Below are 21,650 nucleotides of genomic sequence, written 5' to 3'. Positions count from 1 at the left end.
AAGCTAGAAGGTAGCATGGCCAGGTATTGGAGGGGACTGTAGAAATGCCCTGGATCCAGGCCCTTACTTAAAGTGACGATCAGAAACCACATTGAGATAAAGGAAGTGGATCTTCTTCTGGGTCCAGTCTCTCTCCAGAAGGGATTTCACCTGACTTCTCAAGACGGGAGTCCTAGAGCTTTTCTTCTTGAGGGCCTTCTCCTCAGGAGCTTCAGAGGCAACCTGAAGTCTGCATGACAAGACAAATCAGGGAGAAAAGGCAGAGCAAAGAGATCAGTTCCTAGAGGAGAGCCTTACCATCACTAACCATGGAAAGCAGGCACTAGATCAAGCACCTGAGGGGACACACTATCAAAGCCTAGATAGTCTAATCTATACTCAAAGATGTCACATACTGAGCAATTATAGTCCATCATGCATGTTCATCAGCTATAGCCTGGGTATGAGAAACTCTTCTTTCTGATAAATGGTTCTACTAGACTGGTTGTGATTACTGCAGTCAATGTTATATAACATTGTATAAAGTAATAGGAAGGCATTATTGTACCAGCTTATAGGTTTTGATACTTGACCAAGTCCTATTAACTGCTATATCCATGATCATAAGATAACATTAAGTTCTAGGCTAGCACAACCAACTTAGTAAAACCCTATCTCAAAATACAAAGTACAAATAGGACTAAAAATTTGGCTCAGTAGTATAGCAGTTGCTTAGCATGCATGGGGGCTCAGGATTGATTCCTAGCATGACAAAAAGGAAAAATGTATTTTCTTAGTAGTGAGGTCACATAGTCACAAAACTAGAGCTATTGGTTCCTGAACGATCCCGAGTCTCCAGTCTCAATTCTGGGCTCATTCTGTTTGATATCACGGTACAAACAACTATTGTTCCCAACTCCCTAAGCTGCTACCCCTAGCTGCATGCTCAGCCCTGCCTATCCCCAGTCTCATCCCATCCTTCCTCCTTTGCCTGAACAAACTGAGCCTCTCAGCTCTGAACTAACTCCTTAGTTTCAGTTGCCTTTTCCCACACTGTCTTCCCAGTCTAGAGGAGACTGTGCCCTTTATTTTCTGCAAGGCCACTTTCTCATGTGTATGCTATATTCCTTATTGTGCTCCATATATTTTCCTCTTACTATAACCTGGTGATTCCTTTAGTCTACAAATACAGATGTGTTATAGGATATTTGATTACACTGAACCCCAAGATTGTGCCATTTACTGAAAAAAAAAACCAAACGGTTTCTAGTTGTGGTGTGGCTCAACCCTTTGATGACACCATGAACCCCAAGATTGTGTAGAAAAACCTGTTCTTAGTTGTGGTGTGGCTTAACCCTTTGCACATATCTTTAATCATTCTGGCTGGAACAGAGATACGCCCTTAGTATACATATACCTTTAATTCCAAACAATGAAGGTAAAGTACACATGTCTTAGAGTGATGTCTAATTGAGCAGCAAAGTGACAGATCAGAGAAAGATTTGACAGAATAAAATATGCCCAATTCTCATGAGAAGAGAGAGGAAAGGGAAGCTGCTTCAGAGTGCAGAGGAAGAGGAAGGAGGCAGTTTTGTCAGGACAGTGGAACAGAGGCAGGTTGCAGAGGGATAACAATCACGACACAGGTGAAGACAGAACGAGCCAGAGAATGAGAAGCAGCTGGACAATTAGAACACATTGCCAACGCTCGTTTGAGGCCAAGCAGAGCAATTTAGGAGAAGCCCAGAGAGGAAAGAATGAATCAGTCAGCTTGGAGAAGAGTTGGAGCTAGTACACTTGAATTGAACCAGCCAGTCAGAGCTCATTAAGAACTAGAAAGAGTGAGTTTATTCAGCACCAAGTCTCGGAGGCTGAAAACATTTTAGGCCTAGATAAGATTGTATGGAGACTTAGAAGCTCCCAAGACTAGGTGTAATTAGCAGACAGAGGCAGTGAGCCTTCCAGACAACAATTACAACAGGAGAATAAAAGATACTTTAACACAGAGTACCTACATCTCAGGTTCTGTGTCTTAAAGGCTGAAAATATCCCTCTTCTTTAACAAGAGTCTCATCCAGATGCCAGAATTACTTCAAACTCTGATTCTAGTGTCTTTCTCTCTTTCAAGCAGGTATTGATGAAGAATGAAATGGTGCTTCCACTGTCTTCCATTCATTTCCAAATGCACACTAGCATGTAATACAACTAACTGCTGCCCCACTGACACACTTTCACCTCCTAACCCACTTTACTAATCTAATGTCTATCCAAATTTTCTACTCCTACTGTTCCAGCCCCTTCCCTTCCCAATCCCATCCCACTAAGAGTACACAGGCAATAGCCAACAGCCTTTTGTTTTATACTACTTACTACAATTTGTTAATTATACCTTACTTGTTCTAATATCTCCCTTACAAAACTGTAAGACTGATTTCATAGGAAAGAACTAAATCTATTTGGCTAATTTTTTTACATTCCCAGCATCTGGATACATCCAAGTAGCAATTAAGTTATTAAATGAACCAAAACCTAGGAAGACAGTCCTGGAGAAGAGTAAACTGTATTACCTAGACCTCAGAGGATGACTGCCAAGTTCATACAGGTATGAGTACTTGATTCCTTCCTGATATATCAGCCCAGAGCCATTTCTGTTAAGGTCTTCCAAGAGTTAGTTAGACTTGGGCCCATGCTAGGGGCAGGAGGGAAGCTTGGCTGAGAAGATTGAAGCCAAATTGTTGACATTTGACACCTTCCTTCATAGTTCCAGGAGCCTGCCCACTTGCCCACCATTAGGGATCTGAGAGGTCACGAAAAAGTCACAAATTGAGCCCACCGTAAATTTAAGAGCAAAAAATGAGCAAGTAAGTCATGTTTGATTACATGCAAAGTTAGCTTTTTTCTGCCTAGAGAGTGAATATATCATAGACAAGTGACATAAAAAGGGAAAAGCAGGCCAGAGCTAGGAAGAAGTTCCTATACTAAAAGAACTCCTAGAAGGGATCTTCTAGGCATTCTGAAATCCTAGGATTTTGGAAGCCAGATTGGGGGACTGGAAGGAATAGATCATTACTCAAGGGGCCACCCTTACTGTCAGATCATGAAGTTGACATAGAGGCAGTGCTTTGCTTTAGACCTGGAATAGTTCACATAGACCTGTGGAGGAAGACCACCCAGGCAAGCACTCCCTAGAGTAACCAAAGACCCCATATAGAGTTCCTAGGACCAGCACAATATATGCCCCAAAGTATGTTTTGGCAAATATAAATGACCAAGAATATGAACCCCAAAGAAGCTTCTGGCACCGTCTGAGAAGACTGGAAACTACAAGGTCAAGTTTTGGCTTCCTAATGGCTGCTATTGATTTCAGTGTTTCCCTATAGATTAGCATTGAGACATTAGCTTTGTTTTTGCAAGTGAAAAAGGTGCAGCCTAGTCCAGCTCACTTTAGAGGTGGGCTAATCCTGAAGAGCCATGAGGAGCTGGCTCAAGAAGCCAGTAGCCCTGCAGGCACCTAAACTAATTCATTTTATCTCTTCTACTTAAAGCCCCAAACCATGCCACTCACTTTCTCCCAGCAGGTTCGCCTTCTGCCTGCTCAGTATCACTGCTTTCATACTGTACAGGGATGTCTGTAGCCAGTGCCAAGGGCAAAAGACTAAGGCTGTCCAGCCATGGGGTCTCTTCTAGGGCCACCTCAGCACCAACAATGCCCAGACAGTGCTGTAGCTCAGGCAGTGTCAATGGTCGGAGCCACGTGGCCAATTCCTTTTTTTGTTGCCGGTCCCACTGGGCCTTCACAAAAGGGCATGCTGAGCATGGAGGCCCTCGATGAAACCTCTTCATCCATAGACCACAGTCAACATGGGAAGAACTATGTAACAAAGAACTGTCTGGGGGAAAGGCCTTGTCTATGGCATCTAGCAGGTCCAGCTCTAGCCGGGCTTGGACCTTGGGTGCCCAGCAGTACAGCTGCTCCAGGAAGGGCAGCAACTCGAGTTGACCAGCTAGCATCTCACGGTATGGAGGCAACAGGCCCAGTACTGCATGCAGATAGCGCCAAGCTTCACAACTGCCATCCTGCATCACAGCTGAGAACAGAGACTGAAGCTCAGACAGCAGCAGCTTCAGCAGTGTCCGCTGCTCTGATTCAACCACTGCCTTGAGATCCTCCTGTTTCATTTGACAGTCCCAAGAGTGTTCTTGTCCGCTGCAGCTACATCCAACGAGCCCAGACTGAAGGGTATAAAACCATGGGTTTTTCTTCTCTTCCAGAATAAAGTGGAGGCAGGTATTCAATTGCTGTCGAACAGATCTTGCCCACAGCTCGGGGTCCAAATGCCAATTCCAGGCTTTTGGCTTCTGGGTCTGACCTGTGGGACCCAGCGGGGGGGGGGGGGGAGGGAGGGAGGGACATGTAGAAGTTCTGGCTCTGGGCTGTGCCAGTAGGGTTAGGACAGCAAGGTGGATATAGAGTTGCAGAGCATAGGAAGACCAGTAGAGGGCCCTTACTGAGCCACTCACTGTCAAGGACTAGCACAAGTCCAAGAGGGAGCCCTCCCTGCCCAGGAGCTCCTTCCCACCCTCCAAGGCCTCGTCTCACCTGGCCTGCAGGATGTAGAAGGCATGGGAAGGGAAGGGGGACTGGTCTGTGAATGAGGTTTCATTGCGGAGCGCTCCCTGTCGTGAATGAACTTAGACTCAGTTCCAGTCACTTAACACAGAGACCGATACACGCTTGCAAAATCTTTGGAAAAACTGTGTTCACATGAGGAAAACTTCAGAGTGGAGGCTGGCAACCACCTTGAAAAGGAAACACAAAAGGGTTGTCACTCAAAGGCAGCAAAGCTCCCGTCCCCTGAAGCCTTTACCACAGACTGAGAAGGTCCAGAGTGCAAAGCCGGCTACTGGGTAGGGAAGCAGTTTAGGACACCTAGCGGAAAGACGTGGCAGAAGACAGCTCCCGGTGCGCCAGTGGGAGGGGCCTCCCTAGGCACTGGAAGAGCTGAGCCACTGAGGGCAAGGGTAGCAGATCCCAGAGCCAGAGCAGAGGACTCAGCTGCACCACCTGCTCCCAGCTGTTAGAACCGTTACAGAATCCTGGAGGCCCGAGCCTCAAATCGGAGCTAGAAGGAGAGTTCAACAGGCATGTGGGAGGGGCCTGGGGGCGGGACCGGGACCCAGGCCACACTAGCATACTGCTTTTAACCTGACACCCCAAAGGCCCAAAAAGAATCTGGCTGAGCGGGAGACTGAATGACAAGATTGATTTGGGGGCACTAACAGCATTAGGGGCGTGGTCGTAGGAAGCAAGTGTAATCCTAGGGACTCACTCGCTCACTGATTTTTCCCTCCCCTCCCTTGACAGCATATCCAACTGTCCCACCTCAAGTCCCAACAAGAAACCCGAGTAAGACAAACATCTTGTATCTCTCTCAACAAGCTACACATCTAGTAGTGAGTGGTTTAGTTATGAAAGAAAGAAAGAAAGAAAGAAAGAAAGAAAGAAAGAAAGAAAGAAAGAAAGAAAGAAAGAAAGAGAGAAAGGAAGAAAGCAACCTACCTCTGTTATAGATTTTATTCTAATCAGTGGAAATTTTGATAGGCCAGACAGTAAAAAGAGTAGACTTGGGGGAGGGGGGAGTAGGGTGTTTGATTTCATATATTTCAAGTTTTAAGTCTGAGATACAGATCTCACAGGTGAGAGGCATAGCTCAGTGGTCCAACACTTGCCTCATATGCTCAAAGCCCTGGGTTTAGTCTCCAGTCTAGAAATGAAAGCTGTCCTTGAAGTCATGACTCCCCTGCCTCAACCTCCTGAAGGAAAGAATTATATGTATGTGTCCAACTAGAAGTTTAGTGTTTGCTCTCACTTGAGTCACATTCAAGCTTGAGTATTCCCAGGACCATGGTTAGAGTGTTCTGCTTTCTCTAAGGCTAAGCAAATAGTCTTTGCTTTCAGGATCCAAGAGAGTTAGTTCATCACCTCCTCTGCCTAGGCCCATTACAACTAGTGAGATGAAGAAGAGAAGAAATCACACCTCTTTATGAAGGGCACAACCTGGAAGTTGCCTGTGTCACTCCTTCACTTGCCCTGACCTAGGCAAAAATAAAACTTTCACATCTAATCTTTTTTTTGCAAAGGTTGTGGTGGTTTGAATGAGAATGACCCCATAGGTTCATATATCTGAATGTTTGGTCCCTTGCTGGGGCTGTTTGGGAAAGATTAGAAGGTATAACCTTGATGGTTCATCTCACTGGTGGAAGGATTGTATACAAGAGTGAGCACTTTTCTCCACATTGTTCTCAAATTTTTATTTCAAGTTTCTGCTCAGGCATGCATCCCCTTATAGTGAATCCTTTAATTTCCCAGAAGTCAGCACTCTCCCAGGTCCAGACCCTCTTTTCCCCAAACTAATTTTACCCCATACTTTGATTGCTATCTCATATTTGCTTATCCATTTACCCTGATAAAAAATGTAAGCTCCTGGAGTTACAGAGACAAACTGTGGAGCAGAGAATGACCCAACAGGGGATCCATCCCATATAGTCATCAAACCCAGACATTATTGTGGATGCCAACAAGTGCTTGCTGACAGGAACCTAATATAGCTGTCTCCTGAGAGGCTCTACCAGTGCCTGACAAATACAGAGGTGGATGTTCTCAGTCAACCACTGGACTAAGCACAGGGTCCCCAATGGAGGAACTAGAGAAAGGACCCAAGAAGCTGAAGAGGTTTGCAGCCCCATAGGAGGAACAACAATATGAACCAACCATTACCCACAGAGCTCCCAGGGACTGACCACCAACCAAAGAGTGCACATGGAGGGACCATGGCTCCAGCCACATATGTAGCAGATGGCCTTGTCGGTCATCAATGGGAGGAGAGGCCCTTGGTCCGCCAGTGCCAGGAGATGGGAGTGGGTAGATTGATTGGTGAGCAGGGAGAGGGGGAAGGGGATAGGGAGTTTTTGGAGGAGAAACCAGGAAAGGGGATAACATTTGAAATGTAAATAATGAAAATATCTAATAAAAAAGAAAATAATAAACAGAATCATAACAGCAACAACAAAAACAAAAACATACAAACTCCATAGTGGCAGAGATTCTAATTGTTCTTATTGCCTCTTACTCTATCTCCAGTCCTTGGTGCTAAGTACTATGAATAGATGATTGTAAAATATGGGGAAAATGTATCAATGGATAACAATATTAATTGGTAAGACTGGTTCTGGGATCAGATTGCCTAAATTAAAATCTTGATTTTGCCACTTGGCTTATAGTTTTGAAAATGAAAATAGTGGCTACTTCTAGGACAATTATGAGATTAAATGATGTTATGTGTATAAAATATTTAGTCTCACAAAAATAGACTCTTGATATAATTGACATGAGTGAGACATAACAGGGTTCAGTGTGGAATGAGTAAGAACATAGGTAACCAACCAACTCTTTTTGTGGGGAAATCCACAGGTTGCAGAAGGTCAAGAAGTTTAGGCTTTGACACAACAGTTTTCCAGACAGGCAAAAATAAATGGGCATTCTTTATTCTCAAATAATAACATTGGCACCTGTTTCTTTGAGACTGAGTTTCTCTGTGTAATAGCTCTGGCTGTCCTAGAACTCAACACTCTGTAGACCAACCAGGCTGACCACAAACTCATCTCCTGAAAAAAAAAAAAAAAAAAAAAAAAAAGGCGGGGTTCTCCAGAGAGATGTGTGTGTCTCTGTGTGTATGTGTAAGGGAGAAGGGGGTTGAATTTGTTTCACACATGTGGAAGTTAGTGCTGCATCTTGAAGCAGAATTTTGACCTGTGTCCATGTATGTATGTATGTGTGTGTGTATGTGTATATATATATATATATATATATATATATATATATATATATATATATATATATATATATATATATGCACACAAAATTAATATAAATATAACTAAAACTGTTTAAGTCACTTCTTCAGGAGATTAGCGAGATGGCTCGGCAGTGAGCGACACTTGCCTTTCTTTCAGAGGATCAGAATTGGAGTCCTACCACCCACACTAGTTTACATCTTCACATAACTTCAGCACCAGGGGATCTGGCTTCTAAGGACACCACATGTGTGCTTACACACACACTCACACACAAATGCAAAATAAATTACTTAAGGTAGAATCTTGTTCTCATAAACAAGTAAATTTGGACTCAATGAATTTTCCATGGCAACATACATTTCTTCTATTTTAGCATTCTTTTTTTAATATATTTTTTATTTTTTGAAGATTTGTATTTATTTACTATATGTAGGCACACTGTAGCTGTCTTCAGAAATTCCAGAAGAGGGTGCCAGATCTCATTACAGATGGTGTGAGCCACCATGTGGTTGCCAGGATTTGAACTCAGGACTTTCTAAAGAGCAGTCAGTGCTCTTAACCTGTGAGCCATCTCTTCAGCCCAGCATTCTTTTAAAAAAGATGTATTCATTTAATGTATATGAGTACACAGTTGCTATCTTCAGACACACCAGAAGAGGGCATTAAATCCCATTATAGATGGTAAGAAGAAATGGGACTGGAGAGATGGCTTAGCGGTTAAGAGCACTGACTGCTCTTTCCAGAGGACTCGGGTTCAATTCCCAGCACCTACCTGGCAGTTCACAACTGGATTGCAGTTCCAGAGAATGTGACATCCTGACACAGACATACATGCAAGCAAAACAATGTGCATGAAAAGGTTAAAAGGAACTACTGAAAAGAATTTTAAAAAGGAAATATTTACACACAATTATAGGACCTACAAATTGAACGAGTAAACTGCTTGCTATAAATGGGCCTTTGGGTGATGATTGATCATACAGTGTTAGAAGATACCATCCAGTGAGTTTGGGGATTAAAAAGGCATGTCCAGTTGGCATGGGAGCTTGTTCCTATAGTCCTAGCACTCCAGAGGCTAGGATGGTGTCATAATAATAATTTCCTCTAGCCAAACATTATATCTTGGAGGGAAGCTCTTTAAGATAAAGATGTAGGATGCTCTAAAGTGAGTTGAGATACCGAATCCCGCAGGGAAGCTCTTTAAAATTCAGGAAGTAAACAATTCAAAACTTAAATGTTCCTGAATCTGACCAGAAGCATCAGGCCCTCCCTCACCAGGCACACATATGCAGTAAGGACTGCTGAGAGACACTCTCGGAAAAGAGAAGCTACCTTGGAACAGACACTCTCCAATCTGTCAAGCTGTCTTCCAATTATGCAGCGAGTCTGAAGTTCTAGCTTTTGTGACCTGTCATCCATGGTGATGTGCTCTCTTAGAGTCATTTCTGGTGCTGTAAATAACCCCTTATATACACTCCTATAAGTAGTCTCAATAAATTCACTAGTTCAACAAGTTAGACTATAGTGGTATCCTTACTTTTGGTCAATTTTCTACCTTGGATGAGTTTGCATCTCTAGAGTCCAAGACCAACCTAGGCAATATAGAGAGCGCTTGTCTCAAAAACAAACAATAAGATGTCAAACTCTAAATTACTGACAAAAGGTTACATTTGCAGAATTTCTATATCATCTAACAAAACAAACTTTCTCTTGATTTTTTTCATTGTTAATAATAAAATAAGAAGGAAGCTAAAAAACTATGTACTAGTTGCTTTGATGAGGATGCGATTTGAGTTATAAAGACATGGATTCTGTCCTTGCGAAGTACATACCATTAAGAAGTGTCACACACCCAACATACAAGAACTATATGAGAATTTTGGGAAAATGTCCTTAAGGAAATAGCAATTGGATAGGAAGTTCAGTAGGTAAAACAGGATGTCTCCTGCATTATATACCAGAAATAAACAAATACAAAGGCCCTTAGGACAGTGTATGAAGGAACCAAAGGCCAGTGTGGCTGGAGTAGGAGAAAGTAAAGCATGATTCAAGTCAGCGCAACACATAGGGCCATGAGTACCTAAAATGCAAAATTGAGGAATGAAATCATTCTAGAAATATTCAAGAGAAAAAGAACATGACTTAGTGAAGGCTATGAAGAGGGTGAGCCTAATACAAAGGTTAGGACACCATAATTAAAAGGATAGGAGTAAAACCTAATTATGGAATCAAGACGCTGAGAGGATGTCAATGAGGCACTAACTATAAATATTATCAGATGCCATTGAGAGATGAAGTATGTAGAGGCCCAGGAAATTTCAATGGATTTAGAGATATAAGGTTACCAGGTGATCATAGTAAGCACTTTTTGAATAGAGTAAGGGCTACAGAACTCTAACTGTGCTAGTCTGGGGAATGGGAATGGATAATGGCTTGCAAGGTGGATACAACTGTGTCTGAGATACCTCTGTAAAGTGGTAAAAATAGGATGGTAACTGGAAACTCCATATAACTGTTTAACAGTGGAGTCCTTAGCATATTTAGAAATTTACAACAATAAACAAGGGGAAATTGGAAGCACTCAAGTACGAACGACTAGGACTCCAAGAATGGGCACTGGCACTGGTCCAGAGAGTTTCTCACTATTCAGAAGGGAAAGGGAATAATGTGGATGGGTTAGTCAGTAGTAGGATACTAGAGATTACCTACAGACAGCTTTTACTTTTCCCCATGGAGGAATAAAATGGCCTACAGAAAGGAAACAATAAGGGACAAAGAGGGCTACAGATACTGACTTAAAATAGTTACTTAGGGGAGTAGTAAAGAACAGAAAAATCACTGGGTGTGGTAGTGGGTGCCTTTAATTTCAGCACTTGAGAAGTAGAAGGAAGAGGATCTCTGAATTTCCAGGCCAGACAGGGCTACAGAGTGATACACTGCTCAAACAAAAGACACACACACACACACACATACTCAATGAGAGTCTGAGAGCCAAGATTCCATTTGAACTTAACCATGAATTCAAACTGGCATAAATATGCTCTACAATGATCTCCTTAAGTAGCATGTAGTTGTTGAAATGCAGACACAAATGTGTCATAAGAGGGAAGGACACCTACAAAAAAGTCAGCTCTAGCAGGAATATCACTGGCATTTAAGCTGGCTAGGAATGTAAAGAGAAGTGCTAGTGAGAAAAGAAAGAATGGGAAAGCTACAATAAAATCAAATGATTATAGGGACAGTGACTTCTAAACCAAGCAGAAAGAATATGGTCAGTGAATAAAATTAAAGAAATAGTGTTATGTTGTTTGATTTAGTAGCAGTATTCTGAAGACTGGGTGGCTTAGAATGATGACAATAGCCAAGACACAACTAAATGGAATGAAGTGATCTTAACTACTGAATGGATTGTCTGTATAAACATCAAAGCAGAAGTGGTGAATAGAAGTACAAGAGCTATTTAAGGGGAGAGGGGAAAGTCCATGAGAAGAGTAAAACAGTGAGCAGGTTGAATGGATGAACAGCTTTAAAGCAAACAGATTGGGCAGAGGAACAGACAGTGAAGTTCTGAAGTCAGAATGGCAGGACCACCACCTCTGCCCTCCAGTGGTTGTGATGTGGTAAGACTATGTCGAAATTTACTCCTAGTCTGGGTATATAGATCAAAGGTAGAGCACTTTTTTAACATGTACAAAAACCTGAGTTAGACCTCCTGAAACCCTCTCCCCTCAAAAACCAAACCAAACCAACAAAACTATCCCTGCCAGATGGTGATAACACACACCTTTAATCCCAGCACTCAGGAGGCAGAGGCAGATGGATCTCTGTGAGTTTGAGGCCAGCCTAGTCTACAGAGTTTCAGGACAGCTAAAGCTACAGAGAAACTCTGTCTCAAAAACAAAAAAGCAAAACAAATAATTCCTGCACACTGCGTTTGAGAACTCTGCCCTGCCCTTACCATGCCAATGGCAAGACCTGAAAACAATCAGCAAGTATAGAAAGTGGGCAGTACGAAGGGGTTTCTCTTAAATGTTGAAGAAACTGGAGAGGAGACTGAAAGGAGAAAAGGACTGGCAGGCCGGATTGAGGCACATTTGCTTTTGCATTGAAGGCAAACAAGCTACAAATAGTGCTAGGTGTAAGAGCTCTCTACACTTAGTGTGGAGGGCATAGGTGTGACCCCAGCACTTGGAAGTAAAGGCCAGCTAATTTGAATCCAAGGTGTGATACTGCATAGTAAGACCATCTCAAAAACAAAACAAGACAGAGCAAAAAAAGTTCAGGTCATTCAGAGAGTAGGCTTCGGGCATATCTGTTTCCTAGTCTTTTTTCAGCAATTACTAATTATGTGTGACATAGGAAGAAAGGAAACACAGACAACTCACAGCACATGTTTATTGAAAGGATACATACAGGTGCTGACGTAGCGCTTTCTCGGCAGCCACACAATATCCTGGGTCTCCACCTTCCTGGTTTTGGGAACTAACAAGTTCACAAGCTGCTCTACTCACATGTGTACTTGTCAAGGAATAAGATTAATCTTGTAGTCAGGTCATTCTTTAAGGAAGCTCCTGGTCAGCAAGTTTTATATGCCTAAAGAATTATCTAGCAACAGGTTGTAGCCTGTGTCTGTAATTCCAGGATCTAGGAGGCTGAGACAGGAGGATCACAAGCTGAAGGCCAATGGGTCCACGGCAAAACCACCTAAAAGGAAAATGAAAAAAAGAAAAGAAAAGAAAAGAAAAGAAAAGAAAAGAAAAGAGAAAAGGGAAAGGAAAGGAAAAGAAAGGAAAGTGACACACCAAAATCTGCTTTCCAAGAACTGTGTAAGACAGGGCTCTCCTAAGGTCTGCTTTCTTGCTTCTTTACCTGTCTAGTGAAAAATAATACCTCCTAGTTTCACAATTAAAAGGAGTAAGTATGATAAATTTATACAAAATAACTCAACAGACACGATTTAGAGAAACAGCCTGCTGTAGTGCAAAGAATATCAGGCTTAATGTTCCAGCTGCACTTTATTGGTAGAGTCTTGATCTAACAGTGCAGACTGCTTCCAAACTTACAATTCTTGCCCTGTTAAGGATTACAGGCATGTATAACAAGCCTTGGAGCAAGATCTGCCTCTCAATATGGAATCAACTAAGATTTTCAACTTTTTGGCTGGCCAACACTTGGGAGGTAGAGGCAGAAGGACCAGGAGTTCAAGGTCATCTTTAGTTACAATTTCCAGGTCAGCCTTGGGTACATGAGACCACATCTCTAAATAAATAAATAAATAAATAAATAAATAAATAGATGCCTATTTCTGACCTATAGGTGGGGGGTAGGACAGCAAATCTGCTCTGCAAATCTGCTCTGTGAATAGTTGGTTTTGACGAGGAATTTAATTCCTCTGTTTAAAAAAAAGAAAAAAGAAAAAAGAAAGCTGGTCACCTGATGCAATACTGGAAGGGAAGGGATGGGATGGAATTACGGGAAGCAGTGAAGAGGAAGTGGGGAGCTTAGTTGTTACAAGTTCCTGCCTGCTGCCCTGAAGATGCTGTCCTAGATCAGCACCACAGACCTGGCCTAGCTGCTCAGCCCTGCCTGTGACATTGGGGCAAAGAGCAAGTGGCTCTTTCTATGCTCAGTGTCCAGAAGCCATTGAGCACTAAGAATGGTTTATAGCCTGACATTAAAAAAAAAAAAAAAAAAAAAGTTCTTGCCTGGCAAGCACAAGTACTTGTGCTCCATCTCCTGTAAAACAGTAATAAATGCAGACCCCATGCTGTCGCTTGCCCTGCAGGCTGTCATCCTTGAAGCCCCACAAGGTGGTACATGCCACATCCTCCTTCCTTCCCCATCTCCACACTAGGAATGAAGTCACAGAACCGGCAGCTGCCAGGAAAGGACTCCTCCTGAATACACATGTGAATCCCACAAGAGGGGGTGGGGAGTAATGAAACAAGAATAGAGAAGCTGGCATCAGAGCAGTTACAGTGAGACTAGTGTAAGGCACAGGGTAGAGAGCTGAAACTAGATTAGACAAGCAGTCAAACCCGAAGAGGAGGGGCACAGATGGCATTTAACCATCCCTCCCTAACACCATCTCCCTCTCCCTCGAGTTCTCTTCCTGAGGTTTGACCAATGCTGCCTTCCTGACTGACTCTGAAGACAAGAAAGCACTTCTTTGTTTAAAGTCTTTATTGCTAATTTCACAAAGGCAGGAAGTACTAAGAGAGTAAATTGGGGAAATGGTCAACATTCCTGAATTCTTAGAGGCTTGTCTTTGTTCTGTTGTCACTGACCTCCTAGGAAGCAGTGGCTAAAGCCTAAGGGGGTAGAGTTTTCTTCCTGCTTTTGTTGTTTGGTTTTACCTTCTTCCCCTAGGTTCACAGCAATTCTTTTTGACAGCTGAAAATAAAAACTAGTTATGAGTCAATGTATATTCAGGTCCTTGAGTTAGTCCCAAGGACAGCCACTGAGAGCTCTCCTTTTGGAACCAATTTCCCATTGCTATTACTAACCTTAAAGCTCTACCCATAATCCCTGCTTTTGCTGGGGTGCTGGGAATGCTGAATTTGTCCTTCTACACATAAGAAGGCACTACATCAACCTCCAGGGCTAAAGGCAGTACACATGCACTAGATGACAGAATAAAGGCTGGTACCCATAGACAAATAACCAGACTGTAAAAACGGGTTTATTGGCTCCAAGAAAAGGAGCAACAGCACCCAGCTTTCAAGCTCAATCTCTCTGTACACATTTAGATAAGCCCAAGGTCCATAGAGGAGCCCATCCAAGCACCTTCTCTCCAGGGGCCAGGGACGGCTAGCTGCCTGATGGCGAGTCTCTGGTCTGTTCTGCAGGAATACCTGGCGCGGCCGAGGCAGCCTCGTAGTCCGCGATGCGGCGCTGGACCAGGGCGGGCATGAGGTGCACGTAAGCGGCCATGAGGCGGTGGTTAGAATGGATGAGTTTCCCAGCACAGCTGTGCAGGCAGGCCTCCTGGAAGGAAGACGGAGGGAAGTAGAAACTAAAAGGGGTCCAGTCAAGCCCGCCTCCTTCCTTCCCGGTCCCCAGCCTAGGAGTGAGGTCAAGAAAGAGGGAGAAGATGGGGGGCTGGGGGAGGGTGTCACGTCACGTTGTCAACTCTGGGACCCCCACACTGTCTCCACCTCCTCAGCGTCCAGAGCTCGGTGGTGCAGGCTGGGCACACAGCGCTGGAAACACAGTTCTGTCATCCGATTGTAGACCAACAGGAAGTCTCGCAACTGAGAGAAAAGGGAACCACGACTTCACCACCGCTAAGGCTCCCCGGGATGCACAGCCCGTCTCCCCCTCGGGTTCTTGCGTGTACCCCTGGAAACAAACTGCACGTCTAACCCAGAGAGCAACTGCGCTCTCACTCACGTTTCTCAGTTGCTGCTGCTGCTGCTCCATCACGCCAAGGGCGCACAGCCCTAGTCACTTCCGCCCGTGGCGGGGTGGCAGGGTGGCGCGGGGTTGGGGGGGCGGAGGGGGGAGGTTAGAGCTCTCAGAGTCGCCCCGGAAGTAAACTCTCACTACTCCCCAAGAGCTTGAAGGCGTAGCTCCAGGCTCGTCCTGCCCACAACTGCAAACGTCACTTCCGCCCTTTTTCTCTGCGACGTGGCCGGCTTCTTCTGCCCAGAGAGCATGTCACTTCCGCCAAATCTCTGACCTGCTGCTAGGATCGCGACGAGAACTGGAACCCGAGGTCCCCGCGCGGTCCGGGCCTCGCGCCCTGAGGGGAAGAGCGGCCCGGCCCAGGTGAGAAGGACATACTTGGACGAAGGGAAGTTGAACGCACGAACCTGTACTGAGGGCAAAATGCCCTGAGCCCTTGGCAAGGATGAGGACACACCTGATGCCCAGGTGTATGGGGGTGGGGGGAGCCCCTCACATCTGGGAGGCTTCAGCTGACTTTGGAAGGGATTGCCCGTGTCCTGGGAAAGAGAGCCTTTCACCTGACACCAGGAACATTCACTAACTGCTTCAACCAAGGCCTGCTGGGGAGGGCCTAAGGGAGTCAGGTGCATGAGATGGAGAAAGGAAGAGCCCAGACCGGCTGAAGGAAGAGGGGAAGGAACACCAAAGAATGTGAAAGACCAGGATTGTAGAGCATGCCTGAGTGGCAAGTGAGAGTCTGAGCCTAGGAAAGGGTTCTGGTAAACATTGCCTCTGCAGGGTTAAGTTCCCAGAGAGCATAGACCTCCCCTCTGGTCCTCACTGCTATAATCCCATTGCCTCAGTATCTCACTCATAATAGACACTCACTAGATAGTTGTTGAATGACTGAATGCATGAATGGTTACTGAAGGCGAGGTAGGGGGGTTATGAGAAGACACCCGAGGCTTTGGTATGCATGCATCTGTAGAGATAATGTCCTCAGAAGAGAAGAAACACACAAACTCAAGGAAAGCCGTGGTGGCTGATCCCAGGACACCCAAGCCCAAAGACAACCCCTGAAACCTCTGAGAACACAGGGAAGGCCTCCTTGTTCTGGAGTGCTGGCCAGTTTCCAGAATTGTCTGTGTTGGGCTTTACAGCGTGCTGGGGTGGAGACCTTGACTCCAGTCCCTTCCCTAGCCATGACGGACGGGATTCTAGGGAAGGCAGCCACAATGGAGATTCCCATCCACGGAAATGGCGAAGCTGGGCAGCTTCCTGAAGACGATGGGCTGGAGCAGGTGCTTCTGTTTGATTCTTCTCATTGTTTTGTTATACATTCCTGACTTATAAACCTTTAATTTCCCCTGTCCCGGTAGCCTTCAGTTAACTAAACTCCTTCATACTTTTCAAATCTTCTTTATGGTTCTGTACAGACTTTACTATGCACTGTCTCCGTCCCCAAAATGTTTCATCCATCCCTGTGTTCCTGAGGTGCCCCCCTCTTCTCTGACCTATAGGACCTCCAGCAGGTGATGGTGTCAGGACCCAACCTCAATGAAACTAGCATTGTGTCTGGTGGCTATGGGGGCTCTGGTGACGGACTCATCCCCACAGGTATGAATGATAGAGATAGGCTTGAGGGGTGGGGTGTTGAGACAGTTTGCAGGCACATAGACACATACAGGAAAGCTTGACTCCTGGACTGGAGAGCTTGCGAACTGCTGGTGTGAAGTTCATAGACAGTCCAGTCCCAGGCCAGCTCCCAGAGTTGCCCATCTGCCTCCCACTGGCCAGTCAGTCTCGAAGATAATCTCACTCGTCTTCTCCTCCTTGCCGCCACCATCTGAGCCAAGTTAAGACCTTAAGGTTATGAGCACTCAGGAGCTTAAGGCCAGTTTGGAGCTTTGTGAGGCTTCTCAGAGTTTCATTTTAGACTCTTTTACTGGCTAGAATTCTACCTAGAAATATAAGCCAACTTCTCTGTTTTTCTGTGTTCACCATCTTTGATCCTGCCAATCGCACATGTCATGTTTGCTTCTATTCCCGCTTATCTCGTACACCAACAACACTCCTACCCTACTCCAAGAATGCCAGATACATACATTGAATTGATTTGGTTGTCAGGACATGAGTCCTTGTTCCCCCTAGTGACCAGAAGAATGCAGTTGTCTGTCTAGATAGTCCTTCTTCAGAGAGGTCATTTCGTGTGTTTGGGGGGGTGGGGGGGAGGAGTGAGCCACAGAAGTGTATGGTTTTATCTAAGAGAAACTGGTGTCAGAGAACTTGGTCCTTTAGGGTCTGGCCGACATCCATCTCACAGCACGTCACCCTCTGGCCCTGGTGACGAGGTGGCCCGGGGCATCGCTGGAGAAAAGTTTGACATCGTCAAGAAATGGGGCATCAACACATATAAGGTAAGATTCAAGTGCTTCTCCTCAGAAATTCTCCGTGGGGACCTTTTCCCTTTCCCCAGGTCTTACTGTGTAGTCTTTGCTATGACTAAGAGAACGGGGGTGCTGGAGTAGTTCATTGTTGGGGTGGAGTTTAGATTTCTGACCTCACCCCCCCCCCCTTCCAATCAGTGCACAAAGCAGCTGTTATCAGAGAGATTTGGCCGAGGCTCCCGGACTGTGGATCTGGAGCTAGAGCTGCAGATTGAGTTGCTGCGTGAGACGAAGCGCAAGTATGAAAGTGTCCTGCAGCTGGGCCGGGCACTGACAGCCCACCTCTACAGCCTGTTGCAGACCCAGCATGCACTAGGTGATGCCTTTGCTGACCTCAGCCAGAAGTCCCCAGAGCTTCAGGTGCCTCAGCCAAAACAAAGAGGGTGGGGGTACTGGGCCCTGGTCCTTCCAGGCAGGCTTTCCTCAGCCTCCCTCCCTCCCTCCCTCCTGCAGCCCCCAGGGAGAACCCCTCTGGGGTGCGCCCAGTCCTGCCCCCAGCATCACTCACCTATGGAGGCAGCCTAAGGGTTTGTACAGAGGCCCAGAAGTTGGAAGGGTTGTGGGAGAGGGCTCACCAGTACCTCATAAGTAACCTGTCTCCACATCATCAAGAATGCCTTTGGTGCTTGGCCTAATCAGATTCCCTCCCTGCCTGCTGCACTAGCTCTCCGTGTTCTGTCTTGTAAACTCACCTAAGAACTCGTACTCCCCACACTCTTACCTCAGGCATCGCCAAGGGACCCTACTAACTTTGTGGCTAAGAGAGCCTTGCTAGAGGCAGTCTGGTTGTTGTAGTTTTGATGGCTGTTTCTTCTTTGGGATGGAGGGATATGAAGGGCTCTACAGCTGCAGTCAGGTAAGGAGTGTTACTCAATGCCTGTGCCTCCCTTCTGCCCTTAGGAGGAATTTGGCTATAATGCAGAGACACAAAAGCTGCTGTGCAAGAATGGGGAGACGCTGCTAGGGGCTGTGAACTTCTTTGTCTCTAGCATCAACACACTGGTCACCAAGACCATGGAAGACACACTCATGACTGTCAAACAGTATGAGGCTGCCAGGTGTGGGCCCACGGTTTGGGAAGTTGGCTGGCATGGGTGAAAATGCAAACATTAGGGGCATACAGATTCAGAAAGGAAAGGAAATATGAGTGTGGATGAAGAGGTGGAGACCAGCCTTTATCACCCCCTTCCCAGGCTGGAATATGATGCCTACCGGACAGACTTAGAAGAGCTGAGCCTAGGGCCCCGGGATGCAGGGACTCGTGGTCGACTTGAGAGTGCCCAGGCCACTTTCCAGACCCATCGGGACAAATATGAGAAGCTGCGGGGAGATGTGGCCATCAAGCTGAAGTTCCTGGAAGAAAACAAGGTGCTGCCCTACTCCCTTGGTCCTAAGTCACCTAAGTCCTAAGACACAGTACCTATCCCTTCAGACCCTTCTGATTGTTGGGTGCGGAGCTGCCCCTGGCTAGGGAGTGGGTTGTTCCCCTAGCCCCTTGAAACCTGAGCACTTTCAGTTCACCCTCCTCATCACTGGCTTCTAGTCCCAGTAGCATAACTGAAAAAAACATTGCCCCTTGGCTGGGGTTCCAGAACCCTAAACCCAGCAGATTAAGTCAGGTTTCTTTCTTCATATTGCCCCTTCTCTTTTGACTTCTTGAAAACTCCCTACCCCAAAACACTGTCAGCAGAGTCTATTTGCTCTGGACTGTGTCTGGGCTTAGGCTTGTAGCCCCTCCCTGAGGGTGCCTGAGTCTAGCCTTAGCTGACCCTGCTGGGCCCCCAGATCAAGGTGATGCACAAGCAGCTGCTGCTCTTCCACAATGCCGTGTCTGCCTACTTCGCTGGGAACCAGAAACAGCTGGAGCAGACTCTTCAGCAGTTCAACATCAAGCTGCGGCCTCCAGGAGCCGAGAAGCCTTCCTGGTTAGAGGAGCAGTGAGCAGCTCCCAGCCCAACTTGGCTATCAAGAAGGACACTGGGCGGGGCAGCCCCAGGGTGGAGGAGATTGGACATGGGATGTCCTTTGCCACTTACTTGCTGGCTTGGGCTCGTTTTTTCTGACTGGGGTCTGACACCAGTTTTGCCCACTGCTGTGGTCTGAAGAGGCCCGTAGGCCCGTAGGCCCAGAAGCTGCTGTCCTGCCCTTTATCTTCCTGGCCACTGGGCTTCATTCCCAGATCTTTTCCTTTCACTCCACAGCCAAAGGCTATGACAAAACACTCCCTGGCCAATGGCATCACTCCTCAGGCCTATCCCCAGCTCTTGGGATGTGCCCCTGACCAAAGACAGGACCTCAAAAGGTTCTGTCAGCCAATGGCAGCTCTTCTTGGGCTCCTCTGGGCCAATAGTGTTGCCTCCAGTACCCTTTGTTCCCTCCTCAATGTGTGTCCATTGCAGAGAAGGGGACTGGGACCAAAGGGGTGGGGATAATGGGGAGCTGCATTTGTGGCCCTGCATCTGAATGGGCCCTCCCCTCATCCACCCACCCAGTTGAACTGTGCTTAGAACCCCAGAAGACTGGGTTCTAGCACTAGGAATAAACCTTTCATAAAAGCAGGCCCAGTGAGGTCAATTTGTGGGGGACTAGAGGAGGGTGGATTGGTAAGAAATGCCCAGTAATCTTGCATTCAGTTCCTATGAATTCAGAAGAGCTGCAGCTAAGTTTGAGAAGCTGCCGAAGGCCTGATGCCCCTCACTTTCAGAGCCAACGCTTTATTTTTCTCTTCCCGTTAGCACCAAGGCAATCTATGTGTCTGAAGAGCATAGGGTCCAGAGGGGGTTGGGCCGGCTAACCATCATGCATTCAATCATACAGCCGATGTTTACTGAGTGCTTTTATTTGCCAGGCACTGCGTTAGGCCCTGGGGAAACATCAGTGAATAAAACGCAGTCCCTGCTCACAGTGCTTAAGGCCTAGTGGGGGATAGAGACAAGTAACCAGGCAACTACAATACAATGAGAAATGCTAGGATACAAGATGCAGTGGGAGCACCAGATAAGGGGCATCTAGCTTAGACTGAGGTAGGGATGGCGATGCCAGTTTAAAAGCTGAGATCTGAAAAGTAAGTAGCGAACAGCTGAGGAAGAAAGGCCAATGCTCATAAAGTCTGAATAAGAATTCAGTCCAGAATGAAAAATTAAGTGGGTGAGAGACAAGAGGCAGACTTGATCTTTGGAGAAATGGAACTAAGAAACCTCTTAGAGGTCTGGCAGCACGGGAGAAGCGAAGTGTAGAGAACATACTTCCTGGACTATTGGGTAGCCTAGTGACCCTTGCTTGTCACTCTAAGCATGAACCCTGCCTGAGCTCCTTCACATCCAGTGAGTAGCTACCGCAGAGATAAAGGCATTCTCACCGCACCTGCTGCAACCTGCACTGCTCTTGTTGAAGTCAAACCTTAATTGTATAAGAAATCACAAGAAAACTCCCAGCAGCACTTTAGACAGGGCTTGAGTGCGGTCAACTACAGGTCCAAAGACAACTGCAGACTTCTTCAGCATTCTGTCCCCTCTAGAGGGTGGAGAAAGGGGACCAACCCAGTCAGCAGGTTCCCACAGCACAGGGTGCACACCACTCTGACTTGACTCTTTGTCAGTGATAACTGCAATCCCCAGCCAGGCTTCTGGGGCTTTAATTAGCCTTTATGTAGTCAGCTGTCTGCCTTGATTATTAGAGGTGCTGGTTCTCTTATTAGCCCCCTACTTTATGGGCCACTGAGGATTTTTGTTGTAAGGGCATTGAATCTTCAAATGGTTGGAGACAGAACCTGAAAGCAGAGCCCAAACATGGCTCCACCATTTTCTAGCTGATTAGGATTAATGCCTGGGGAACATAAGCTCGCTCCGCTCCTTCCGTTGTAAAGCTGCTAATAAAAGCAGCTACCGATTACGGTTATGCGTATTAAATGAGATAATGTATGTAAAGTGATTAGCTCTGTCTGGCACGTAATAAACACTCAGTCCCTGTTAATGTACA

At 45.9% G+C, this 21,650-nt stretch overlaps 3 protein-coding genes and 1 non-coding gene across 20 annotated transcripts in view; 2 read left to right on the top strand and 2 right to left on the bottom strand.

Moving 5' to 3' along the window:
- The window catches only part of Dnhd1 (dynein heavy chain domain 1), a 71,025-nt gene extending 65,950 nt beyond the window's left edge, over positions 1 to 5,075 (bottom strand). The window contains exons 1-4 of the mRNA NM_001370803.1: positions 4,910 to 5,075; positions 4,580 to 4,779; positions 3,545 to 4,349; positions 68 to 229 (exon numbers count right to left, since the gene is read on the bottom strand). Of these exons, the coding sequence (NP_001357732.1) occupies positions 68 to 229; positions 3,545 to 4,349; positions 4,580 to 4,643 (1,031 nt within the window). The 5' untranslated portion in view covers positions 4,644 to 4,779; positions 4,910 to 5,075. The remainder of the gene's footprint in view (positions 1 to 67; positions 230 to 3,544; positions 4,350 to 4,579; positions 4,780 to 4,909) is intronic.
- Timm10b (translocase of inner mitochondrial membrane 10B) lies at positions 103 to 15,406 on the bottom strand. 12 transcript variants are annotated; one of them, NR_153393.1, is made up of 5 exons: positions 15,229 to 15,406; positions 14,994 to 15,089; positions 14,691 to 14,823; positions 4,580 to 4,779; positions 4,172 to 4,349 (listed from the first exon to the last, which is right to left on the bottom strand). NR_153393.1 is itself a non-coding variant. In NM_001360052.1 (4 exons), the coding sequence occupies exons 1-4, from the start codon at positions 15,256 to 15,258 to the stop codon at positions 159 to 161; spliced, it is 330 nt and encodes a 109-aa protein (NP_001346981.1). In that variant the 5' UTR covers positions 15,259 to 15,406; the 3' UTR covers positions 103 to 158. The 12 variants fall into 12 exon arrangements, 10 of the variants coding, with proteins under 10 accessions (NP_001346981.1, NP_001346984.1, NP_001346988.1 ...); NM_001360052.1 differs by lacking the exons at positions 4,172 to 4,349; positions 4,580 to 4,779 and adding an exon at positions 103 to 229; NR_153392.1 differs by lacking the exon at positions 14,994 to 15,089 and having other exon boundaries at positions 14,623 to 14,823.
- On the top strand, positions 13,375 to 13,513 carry Gm22504. The gene has a single exon (XR_003947158.1). It is a non-coding gene; the product is annotated as a small nucleolar RNA SNORA43 (small nucleolar RNA).
- A 28-nt stretch (positions 15,407 to 15,434) lies between the features above and the next one.
- Arfip2 (ADP-ribosylation factor interacting protein 2) lies at positions 15,435 to 21,650 on the top strand. Of its 6 annotated transcripts, XR_003946581.1 has the most exons (9): positions 15,466 to 15,606; positions 16,386 to 16,526; positions 16,746 to 16,842; positions 17,524 to 17,642; positions 17,811 to 18,032; positions 18,126 to 18,199; positions 18,573 to 18,730; positions 18,866 to 19,040; positions 19,458 to 21,644. XR_003946581.1 is itself a non-coding variant. In NM_029802.4 (8 exons), the coding sequence occupies exons 2-8, from the start codon at positions 16,428 to 16,430 to the stop codon at positions 19,611 to 19,613; spliced, it is 1,026 nt and encodes a 341-aa protein (NP_084078.3). In that variant the 5' UTR covers positions 15,435 to 15,606; positions 16,386 to 16,427; the 3' UTR covers positions 19,614 to 21,650. The 6 variants fall into 6 exon arrangements, 4 of the variants coding, with proteins under 4 accessions (NP_084078.3, XP_006508380.1, XP_006508382.1 ...); NM_029802.4 differs by lacking the exon at positions 18,126 to 18,199 and having other exon boundaries at positions 15,435 to 15,606; positions 19,458 to 21,650; XR_003946580.1 differs by having other exon boundaries at positions 15,485 to 15,606; positions 17,811 to 18,199.

The sequence above is a fragment of the Mus musculus genome, chromosome 7 (assembly GCF_000001635.26).
Source record: "Mus musculus strain C57BL/6J chromosome 7, GRCm38.p6 C57BL/6J".
NCBI classification, from domain to species: Eukaryota; Metazoa; Chordata; class Mammalia; order Rodentia; family Muridae; genus Mus; species Mus musculus.
Note: the sequence above shows the minus strand (reverse complement) of the source record. Positions and strands in the feature narration are given on the sequence as shown.